This window comes from Rutilus rutilus, assembly GCF_951802725.1.
Source record: "Rutilus rutilus genome assembly, chromosome: 13".
In the NCBI taxonomy this organism is placed as follows: domain Eukaryota; kingdom Metazoa; phylum Chordata; class Actinopteri; order Cypriniformes; family Leuciscidae; genus Rutilus; species Rutilus rutilus.
In genome coordinates, this window is record NC_140218.1 from 30,015,748 (window position 1) to 30,028,019 (window position 12,272).

A 12,272-nucleotide genomic window follows, 5' to 3' on the forward strand; every position below is an offset into this window, starting at 1 on the left:
CTCATTCAGATGCACTGACTGATTCGTTCACTTACCCTTTATGCAAGTTATGCATCATCACACCAGTAGGTGGCAAAGATTATCTTTTGTGTGTCCAAATGATTCAGTAAAAAAAAAACAACAGCAACAAAAAGAGTTCAATACCACCTTTTGTTCTTGTTAATTATCATCCTCTGCATCCTATACTGTCACGATTCTCCAATCTCCTTTATCACCTTGTAATCGAGACTCGTATGAAGAACCGAATGAACTACACTCACTCAGTGCATCATGAACAAGTTCACAAACAAGATTCAAAACAGTGACTCGTTGAATGCAGGAGAGCAGTTGCATGCTTCACAAGAGACTTCAGAAAACAAGCGATTCATCCGCTTAAACGATTCGGCCTAAAACAGTGATGTGTGCTTAAATACGGGTCACTTTTACCGCAGCCTATAAAACCCATGAGATCAGCTCGAGCTGCAGCAATGGGATTGATCAGGCGGAGTGAAGTCTGAGGAACGAGATCCCATAAATAAGATTGATCGGCTCATTTCTCTCCCAGTATATGAGGCTGTATTTCATACACATCTCGCATGACAGGGATAGAGGTTCCCAATTATGTAACTGTATTTTTCAAATATGGAATATGTGAGATCCAATCCCAGTGGATGGTAAATCATAAAGACAACACTGAATAAAAGCTGGACCTAATTCTCTATGTTGCAACATGTGGGTATAATCATGTTTCCAGTGCCATCTCGTGCCTTCGGTCTGTCCAATCACAGCGTCTGTCCACAGGGAGAGAGAGATAGCGCTGACACAGACGTTTGGCTTGCCGCTCGGTAACGTCTGCACACTCGCTGAAAGACTAATGACTACTTTTGTGCTCCACTGTCTCTGGGACAAACCACTTCACTAAAGCATTCAGCCAGTTTTCGCAGTTCTGCTTGCATCTTTTTCATCTGACAACGTTCATTCTTTCTTTTTTTCTCTTTCCAATCATGGCATATTCAAACGGTTTAGACGGACAAATGTGATAAACAAGTGTTAATACGCTGATTCTTTAATAAATCACTCAAAAAGACTCGCGGATCAGTCTCAAACTCATCATGAATCTGGCGCAGTCGCTGCATTTTGTATTGATGAACTCTTTCATAAAAGACAGGAAGTGATGCAAATATGAAGTTTTTGGTAGAAATATGAAGGGGGAATCATGTTTTTTAATGGATTTAAAACAAAATCTTCACTCTGGAACAACAGAAAAATATCTTGTTCCTGTTTTCTATCGTGTTCTGCAAACTGTTGGGATGACACCTAATTCAATTCTAATTCATAATCATAACCTACAGCAGCAAGAATAACGCGATGTCACACTGTAAGTAACAACCAGCTATTAGAATAAAATATCACTCTTAAACAGAACAAGCTTTTGCATTTTTTGGTAGGCCACTCTAGAAAACGTATTGCTTGTAGTAGCTGACATGACAGCTTCACTGAAACGGTGTAATTTGGGGAGAAAACATCTAAAGTGTGTTTTCTGTATAAAGCAGATCGAGTTGCGCAGTTCACTGGGTGCAATTGCTTAAATTTCATCAGTCTGTCATTCATCCTCTTCTGTGCGTTTGAAAGCTGGACCGCATTGGACGCCGCATGAATGGCAGACATATGCGCGAGTGTTGACGTGCTGGCTACGTGTCAACACACACTGACTGAATGAAAGACTAAATATGGCTGTCTTTCATTAAAGTGACATCATGACGTGCTTCGTGTTTCTTTTGGGATAAACGGGTTTATTTTCCAACACGTACAGTACAGCATCCAGATGGTCTCTTTCAGGTCCAGCTGCATAAACGGCTGTGTTCCCCACTGTGTCTCTCGCTTTATTGTAAATGGCAAACGGACCCCTGCAAGGTGGCATTAAACGCACAATGGAAAAAAGAAAAATCAACTGGTTTCTTGAAGCTCTTTTGATTTAATGCATTAACTCTAACGATTACTAAACAATTTGCTAAAGATTACATTTAACAATGTTATTATTAGTATTTTTTTAAATTACTTTTAAATCTAAATCTATCTATCTATCTATCTATCTATCTATCTATCTATCTATCTATCTATCTATCTATCTATCTATCTATCTATCTATCTATCTAGCATCTGTCTGTCTGTCTGTCTGTCTGTCTATCTATCTATCTATCTATCTGTCCGTCTGTCTATCTATCTGTCTGTCTGTCTATCTATCTATCTATCTATCTATCTATCTATCTATCTATCTATCTATCTATCTATCTATCTATCTATCTATCTATCTAACATTTGTCTGTCTGCCTGTCTATCTATCTAGCATCTGTCTGTCTATCTATCTATCTATCTATCTATCTATCTATCTATCTATCTATCTATCTATCTATCTATCTATCTATCTATCTATCTATCTATCTATCTATCTATCTGTCTGTCTGTCTATCTATCTATCTATCTATCTAACATCTGTCTGTCTGTCTGTCTGTCTGTCTGTCTGTCTATCTATCTAGCATCTGTCTGTCTATCTATCTATCTATCTATCTATCTATCTATCTATCTATCTATCTATCTATCTATCTATCTATCTATCTATCTATCTATCTATCTATCTATCTGTCTGTCTGTCTGTCTGTCTATCTATCTGTCTGTCTATCTAACATCTGTCTGTCTGTCTGTCTGTCTGTCTATCTAGCATCTGTCTGTCTATCTGTCTGTCTATCTATCTATCTATCTATCTATCTATCTATCTATCTATCTATCTATCTATCTATCTATCTGTCTGTCTATCTATCTAGCATCTGTCTGTCTGTCTGTCTATCTATCTATCTATCTATCTATCTATCTATCTATCTATCTATCTATCTATCTATCTATCTATCTATCTATCTGTCTGTCTGTCTGTCTAACATCTGTCTGTCTGTCTGTCTGTCTATCTAACGTCTGTCTGTCTGTCTGTCTGTCTATCTATCCATCTATCTATCTATCTATCTATCTATCTATCTATCTATCTATCTGTCTGTCTGTCTGTCTGTCTGTCTATCTATCTAACATATGTCTGTCTGTCTGTCTGTCTGTCTGTCTGTCTATCTATCTATCTAACATCTGTCTGTCTGTCTGTCTGTCTGTCTGTCTATCTATCTATCTATCTATCTAACATCTGTCTGTCTGTCTGTCTGTCTGTCTGTCTGTCTGTCTATCTATCTATCTATCTATCTATCTATCTATCTATCTATCTGTCTGTCTGTCTGTCTGTCTGTCTGTCTATCTATCTATCTATCTATATCTAGGCGCGAAGTGGCATTAAACGTCTGGGGGAAAAAAAATCAACTGGTTTCTTGTAGCTCTTTTGATTTAAAGCATTAATTCTGTGGTTGTAAATCGCAAAGGCGACTTAACAGGGTGTTAACCAATCCGAGAGGGTGATGCATTCACAAGAAGAGGAATACTGGGTGGTGTTGGTTGATTTAGGGTTTCAAGAGCTGTTACATGTCCCTACCCAACCCCCCTGCCCGGGTGGAGGACAACAGCTGGCGAGACCTGGTGCCAACCCTCCACTCCAGCACGGAGCCGAACAGGGCGTCTTTCTCTCTTTCTCTTTCTCCCCATGCCAGCGGCAGAATCAGGCTTTGTTGGAGCTCTGCATTGGATCTAATGATCCAGCACTAACTGCCATCAACTGATTTTGCCATTGAGACAGAGGGCTGCATTCAATGATGAAGCAGATAAGAAGAGTGCCTTTGTTTCTAGATGAGGTCAAAGCCATTGGTACTGGACTCTGTAATCACTTCACGGTTTGTTGACTCAAAAGTCACCTAATACTCTCAAACGATAACTTTAAATCACCAAAGAGATTACTTTAATATCTTGATTGTTTTGTCTAGACCACAATGAAATGACATGGAGAGCAAATTTAGACCTTTTGAGATTGAGCTTCAAATTAGAAATAAAAAAGTAATAATTTCAAATCAAAAGCGTGAACTTGCTACACATTTTCTTCAATACTAGGAGTGTTATATTACAATTCTGCATGATACGCTGATCATTATTTTCATGTTATGGTTGATAAATTATATTAAATATTTGATATAAAAATTCCTTATTATTTTGATAATTAACTATACACTGAATGCTAGGATCAATCATAAAATTAATGAAAAATGCATATCCATTTAGAAAAAAAAAATATTTTTTGCTTTTAAATATTAATAATAATGTTTTTAAATTATATTGTTTTAAAATATTAAAAAAAAAAAGCTGGTGAGATATATAGCCTATTGCATCCCTATCCGATACCAAGAGACATATATGCATTAATTTTATTGCAATATGTGACCTGTTTGTTCGTTAGTTAATTTATGGCTGTGTTTGGGAAGATTTAGCGGCTGGAACATCAGGAATGATGGTAACATGTGTTGCATGTTTTAGGGTGTGTTTCCATACCATCAGCTGTATGTGTGTCAGTGTGTGAGATCACTAACCTCCTGGCACTTTGAGCATGCTCTGTGAGGTGTGCGAGATGGGTGAGGTCACTCCTACAGGAGGGTTTCGGCTCTTCTTCAGTCCGCTGGGCGGGTGGCCGAGCGTCTGCGGTTTCCTCAGTTCACCCTTGACTGCTGCGTCATCCTGCGATCTGCTCTTTTTCCACTTGCTGGATGACTCGGCCTTAAGGCTGCCCGTTTCGTATACTCCCTCGTTCCGGCATTGAGCCTTCCCCTCCTCGCTGTACCAGGAGAGGCCGCTTTCAACCAGCGAGCGTTTCTCTGCATCGGTGCGCAGCTGTGGGGAGAGTCAATGTTAAAGGGATATTTCACCGCTGGAAAGATGAATATGTATTTAAATTGGGTCATTTATGTAGTAGAAATGTGAAATTATTTTAGAAGTTGGTACAGAGAAAATGTATTTTTGGCTCATGTGGATGAAAGACAACAACTCCCAGAATGCACTTGCATTGCACTGCCCTGAGGCCACTCCCAAGCCACGCCTACCGGTTACAGAGGGCAGGATCGGAAGAAATGATACAACTAGGCTACTAGTCGACTCGAAACTGAAAAGACGCCGTTTTATCGTGAGATGCCCCCCCTAGGCGCGGGCTGAAAACATGCGGAACTAGCGCCCCCTACTGGCTGTAGTATCTCGCCTCTGGCCAAAAAAGCCTCCGATGGTGCAAAATGACGATTTTTGCGTCATCTGAGGGTTTTTTTCAGACAGGCAATACAGAAATCTCTCGTCTCAGGGGGACATGAGGCTAACACATGTTAACTAATGAACCTTATTGTAAAGTGTTAGCATATTTGTTGTTTTTTTTGCGGGGAAAAAATCTTTATTAACATTATAAGTGATCCTCAAGGAACATATTATTTAAAAGAAAAAAAATCCATGTCATGACCCCTTTAATTTATTATTTTTTAACGTAATTTTTTTTGTTTTGTGTGTTTGATTGTCAAAAAAAGTAGTTTAACATAATATAGGACTCTAAAACCAGCACACGACGAGGAGGGAAGAAACAGTATTTTAACGTCAGTTTAAAACACCAAACATGGAAGTTCTGTTTCAGAGTCCATTTCTGCTTTATGAGACGCACTGTGGTCACATTCCAACACGAGCCGTGGAAGAGAAGAAGAGAAGTAACACACGCTGACACACATCAGAACATCAGAGCAGTGTTTCTTCTCCACGGCAGTCTGTTTACTTTTGGCTCTATCTTTCTGCTAACCTCATTGTCATGGGTTTACTAAAAGGTGTGAGCGTTATATCAGCACATACATTTGTAACTTTTCATTTTAAACTTGATTAAAATTGATTAAAATTGATCAGATTTCTAGGGTTTTCAATCAGCAATACCACAGTGAACGGGAACATTTATTTGGATATGTATTTTATACTATTATTTGTCAGTATTTTTTTGTCAGGCAATGCAGAAGTGAAACCAACATGGTAAAAGTAAAGGCTAGTTAACTGGTAATACTTAATAGAAGTTTGGGTTTGGTAGGAATTTATGTATATTTCTTTTTAGAGAAGACTTCCCACCAAGGCTGCATGTATTGCATCAACAATAAACTAAAAATACAGTAATATTGTGAAATATTATTACAGTTTTAAAGAACTGTTTTATATTGTAATATATCTTAAAGTGTAATTTATCCCTGTGATCAAAGCTGAATTTTCAGCATCATTACTCCAGTCTTCAGTGTCACATGATCCTTCAGAAATCATTCTAATATGATGATTTGATGCTCAAGAAAAATGTATTGTTGTCAATGTTGAAACCATTTGTGCTGCTTCATATTTTTTTGTGAAACCTTATTTTTCAGGATTCTTTGATGAATAGAAATTTGACATTATAAATGTCTTTACTGTCACTTTAGATTAATTTTATGCGAATAATCTTGCTGAATAAAAGTATTAATTTCTTTAAAAAAAAAATACTGAACCCAAACTTTTGAATGGTATAGGATATGAAAAGTTGTGTGATATTACGCATTATATAATGTGACAATGTTTAATATTTCCGTTTAAAATGATCATAAAGTGTTGCCAAGAAAATCTAGATTTTATATTGTTTTTAGATGTTTTATATTGGGGGTCTATATATTATATTACATTATAGCAATGAGATTTATGAAAGAATTACAACCTTTAAGACTTGTATTATCTGCCAAACAATAAAGTAATAAAACCATGAAGACACTTAACAAGACTTAACAACTCCTTAACTTTGTGAAATTGATTTGTAATTTAAAGTGAGAGGAGTGAGTCTGACCATGTTCCCAGGTTTAATGGACCATGTCCGGCTTAAGGAGAAGCCCAGTGGAGGGGCATACCTGCTTTATTAAATGTAAATAAGCCTTTGTGAAAGGTTGATGTCATTTGAGGAATGTCTGCTCCCTTCTTAGGAATTATGGGCTACGGGCAAGCTCACATACTTGACCAATTAAACCTGTCTGAACTTCGATGTTTGTATAACTGTGATGTTGACATGTCATTTCCTTCTTCTGGCAAAGACAGCCGTGTGGGTCAGATCAAGAAAGAAGCCGAGGACTGTTCCTCATGATACAATAAACTGAAGAGGAGGGGAAGGTCTGAGGGGGGTGTAGAAGAACATTGAGATCTGTTTGATGGAGAAGATTTTGAAAGGGTCCAGCAAAGGTTTAAGTTTAGAACGGGATGAGAGCGACACAGTCCTTACAGTTTACACTGCTTACCTGACTGCTTTCTATAGTATAGAAGATAGTTTCTTTATGTAAAAAGAATTTTGATTCATTATGCCTTTTTGTCTTAAAAGTAAAGTGTATAATTTCTGCTTTCAGCTCTACGGTCCAAGTTGACCTCAAATTTTCACATATATTTTCCGGAAACTCTAGGAAATATATTACAGTTCAAACGTTTGGGGTCAGGGTTGTTGTTGTTGGTTTAAGAAATGAATACTTGTATTCAGAAATGATGCATTAAATTGATAAAAAAAATGCTGTTATGTTCTTTTGAACTTTCTATTCATCAAAAAATTTTGAAAAAAATGTTTCATAGTTTCCACAAAACAGACAGACCCCAAAATTTTGAAAGGTATAATATATATTTTGCTATATTTTAGGATCGACATGTACTGTAGCAAAGTCCCTTTAAAGGGATACTCCATTTTTTTTGGAAATAGGCTCATTTTACAACTCCCCCAGAGTTAAACAGTTGAGTTTTACCGTTTTCGAATCCATTCAGCCGATCTCCGGGTCTGGCGGTACCACTTTTAGCATAGCTTAGCATAATGAATTGAACCGGACAAGACCATTAGCATCTCTCTCAAAAAAATTAACAAAGAGTTTCGATATTTTTCCTATTTAAAACTTGACTCTTCTGTAGTTACATCGTGTACATCGTTAGGCGTAATGATATGACGCAGCGCATGCCGCCTGATAATAGGCTACTGAGCCGGGGACTATTATCAGGCGCGGCGTCATATCATTACGCCTGCTGGACCCATGGTACGGCAGCAAAGTTTCTTGATTATTACGCAGGAATGAGAGTATAGTTCCTAGCCATATCAGCCTAAAAAATCGCAACTTTACATTTTCCGTCAGTCTTAGTACACAATGTAACTACAGAAGAGTCAAGTTTTAAATAGGAAAAATATCGAAACTCTTTGGTCATTTTTTTGAGAGAGATGCTAATGGTCTTTTCCGATTCAATGATCTATGCTAAGCTATGCTAAATGTGGTACCGCCAGACCCGGAGATCGGCTGAATGGATTCGAAAACGGTAAAACTCAACTGTTTAACTCTGGGGGAGTTGTAAAATGAGCCTATTTCCAAAAAAAGTGGAGTATCCCTTTAAGACAAGTAATTTCACTCGGCGGCCATCTTTGAAACAACTTTTTGAATGGGGAAACTTCAAATTCTCCAAACCTGTTCACCAAGCTTACGATTAAATTTCACATTTGAAATCAGCAATGAAATCTGACAACAACTGTCTCATAAATTTTGCTTCTAAACGCTTCAATCGTGATAGAAAACGACATTTTTCAAGCTGGATCAAGTCTTGTTATTCTATAGTCTTTGACTGTACCTCATAGCTTCTCATAAGTCCCTCAGAAGGAAACAATATTCACGTTTGAATCGACATATAGATGAATACAGTTTTTCTTTTTTGTGTGAACTATTCTTTTAAACATGGTGTCTGATCTGACCAACGTAATGACATTTAAAACGAAAACAGTCACTGTGGCACTGTGTAACAGTAATAATGTGGTCAAATGTTTCTCAAAGCGCCAAGAAACAGAGATTTTAGGTTGCCTGAATGGCTGAAACTAAACCAGTAAGCAGTGTGGTCTTCAACAAATCGTAACCAACACAAACACACATTCACACACAGAGGATTGAGTGCATAACACTACATGGGAGTTCATCATTGAGAACGAAACCAGAAACTCCCTGAAGACTTCTTGGCCAGGGAAGAGTCGCATCAGTGTGTTTGGGTGGGATAAACTGTGTTGTCTATGCTATGTAGTGATAGATTTCAGATGAGTATTGACTGAGTCAGTGTGCACTCCTTCACTCTAAAGCGGTTAGCGGTTTGTAACACATTCATCCCATTAGCAGTAAGTACTGTGTGCTCAGGCTCGACTGATCCAGTATCGTGTGTCAGAAATTAGCCAAAACTGACAAACATTGAAGCAGAAACGCAGACTGTGAGAGCAATATTTCAATCCAATAAAAAAATGAATTACCACAATGGCAGAGTTTCGGCGGGAGCCAATGGGAGTAGTTGGCAGGGAGTTGAGGGAGGAGCCTGCGTTGAACTCTTCTGAGCTGAGGTTATCTGAACCGTCACTCAAACCGCTGCTGATGGAGCTGCTTTCATCCCAACTGCAAAAAAAAACAAAAAAACATAAGAAATACCATCACTGTACTGATCCAGGTCATAATTAGGTCATGATGAATTATTAATGTCGTATGCAAAGCAGTTAAATTATTAATTAACTGCTTAATAGAAACTTATCTTGGAAAACATGGGGTTTTTTTTCTTGCTCTTTTAGAAGAAATACTATGTAGTACATTGATCTACACAACCCTCACCAGTCCATCTAGACTATTTATGAAAACTAAAGTGCAAAAACAGGTCATTCAGAAATCATTATGATAATGACGACTATCACAATCGTGTCTACATTACCATAACTGTGCACGTTTACATATCATTAGGTATTTAGTATTTAACTATTTAGGATTCAACAGCTCTGCCTGCCATGTGAACTACGCCACTACACGCATGTCAGCCAATCATAACAGAGGTCATTTACATAGAGGTATTAAAGGGACAGTGTGAAAAACAGACAGGATAATTCAAATAGAGGATGGAAAATGGTAATGAAATATAAATCATGCCTGGTTTTGTTGAAATGAATACTAACTACCAGGGCTTGACATTAACACCCGCCAAATGCATGTGTATTTCAGCAGTGGCGTGTAATTCATTCACTTTGGCGGGTTGAATTTTATAAATAATTTACATTTTTCAATTGTAGTCTGTAGGCATCTGAAATAATAAGCTAGCTGCAATTAAGTCTTGTCAAAACTAGATTTTTCGATACATATCGATCCTGAAATATCTGAAATGCTTCCAATACCCCACATAATAGATACACGATACCCGCTGTGCTTTCTTACTCTCTCATCTCTCCGACAGCGAGTTACCACAAACCCGTCTCCCCTCACTCACTCGTTTCATTTGCTACAGATAAATATTGTTGGTGTTACACAGGGCTTGAATTTCGGCGTGGCACGTATTGCGCATAATTTTACTCCTTCCCGCAGATTTTCGCTGCTTATTGCGCTTGAACAGTCAAATACACAGAAAATAATGTCAAAATGCCGGTCTCTTGGCTAGTATTCACGTAAACACAGTCAGTTGTTTTAAGAAAACAAACAGTTGAGAAAGAAAATGCATGTGTAACAGTATAATGGATCTGTGCGTCACATCTTAAAGTGACAGCAGCCTAATACACCTGCTGGCAAATTATGAGATAATATTAAAAATATCTATATGGCAGTTTCCCCCCATGGTATCAATGTCAAAATTGTGGCCAGTGAAAATGCTGAGTGGCTATTGACTTTGGAAAACCACTAGCCACAGTGGCTGATGAGCAAAAAAAGGTAATGTCAAGCCCTTATAATGTTAATGTTAACTTCCCTTATAAGTGGCCTTCAGGGAAAAAATAATAATAATGTGAATAAGCACGTTATTAATAAGACAGAGTCTGATTCAGGCATGCTGTTCTCACACTGATACATCTCAATGACCATGTTTACATGCACATGAATATTCTTATGTTAATAAGAATTTGGTCATATTCTGATTATGTATGTATCATGTAAACACATTAACCCGATTAAGCCAATATTCCAGTTTCAGAGTAAGACATCTGGCATATGTCTGTATTAATCTGAATCCTTCGTAATGTAAACACCCTTTTCGCATAATCTACTGTAACTGAAATACTCATTTATATCTGTGCACATCCAAATGAAAGTAATTCTGGGTGTTATTGAGTTTCAAAAGCTAAGCGATGGAAGCAACACATTCTTGAAGAGAGGACAGATTATGTTTTTGCATACATTAAAATAAAGCACTTTCATCGCTCTCCGGAATGATTATGAATTAAACAGTAGATTATTTTACTGTGCTGGATTACTAAAGTACTCCATTTCTTCAATTTATCTGAAATATGATGATTGCTTGGCATAAAGGTATATTCCAGTATATATGGGGCACACTGATACCTATTTTGCGAATAAAGGCCATGATCTGAAAATGATGTGTATGTGCACATCGTCAGTGGCACCACTTGTTATGAGCACAGAGTAGGAGATGATCCACATTCCTACATATGATCCGTATTCCTTTCAGAGTAACTTAACACTTTGGATGTTTTTCATACTTTAAATGTATTTCAGAATCTCATCAAACATTCACAAGGATATCTGGTTTTGTCTGATCCTGGTGTACCAGGAAGCAAATGCTCCAGAATGGAAGGTGCCTTTGAGATAAGACCGCATTTTGTCACAGAGGATCTGATAAACCCTGAGAAAGTGATAAAGCCATCCTCACATCACTGAGCAAATATGCTAAAAGAAGACAGCTGAAGCCCTTCCAGTCAGAAGCAACAATTGATAAGCTTGTTGTGTCACAAAGGAACCTGAACGGCTCCTAGAAGATAAAATGTGTGTTATGTAACTGTTGTCTTTATATAAGAACAAGAAACACAAGCACAGGGGCTTCTCATCTTTGTGAGTCTGTCTGAAACAGCTGACTTAGGGATGACATTTCTTCATTTTGCAATGTTCCCTCACTGCTGGTTCCCCTGCATGTTTTGAATTTAATAAAAAGACATATGGCCCCCTCAGAGTGTTTAATGTTGTTTAATGTCTAACATGACGACAGACATTGCATGCGTTTGAAAATAAGACTCGGAAAGAAAAATATTTTCTATTAATATTACATCTCTTAAAATCTGTAAAGGAAAACAAAAACAAGCAAAGCACAAACCAAAAAACAAGCAAAGCAACAAAAAAAAAAAACAAGAGAAAAAAGAAAACCCCACAAAACAAAAACCAAGCAAAGCTAAAAACAAACAAATAAGAGAAACGAGAAAAGCACAAAGCAAAGCAAAACACAAAACAAAAACCAGGCAAAGCAAATAAAACACAAACACATAAAACAAAACTAAAATATAAAACCTAAAACTAAAATAACCTTTGAAAGCTGAAGTTAAACAAAAA

General features: G+C 37.4%; 1 protein-coding gene across 2 annotated transcripts in view; it reads right to left on the minus strand.

Annotated features, from left to right (window-relative positions):
- nav1a (neuron navigator 1a) overlaps positions 1 to 12,272 on the minus strand; it is a 127,622-nt gene that overhangs the window by 30,090 nt on the left and 85,260 nt on the right. For both annotated transcript variants that reach the window (XM_084428930.1, XM_084428931.1), the window contains 2 exons: positions 9,221 to 9,359; positions 4,485 to 4,782 (listed from right to left, as the gene is read on the minus strand). In XM_084428930.1, the coding sequence (XP_084285056.1) occupies positions 4,485 to 4,782; positions 9,221 to 9,359 (437 nt within the window). The remainder of the gene's footprint in view (positions 1 to 4,484; positions 4,783 to 9,220; positions 9,360 to 12,272) is intronic.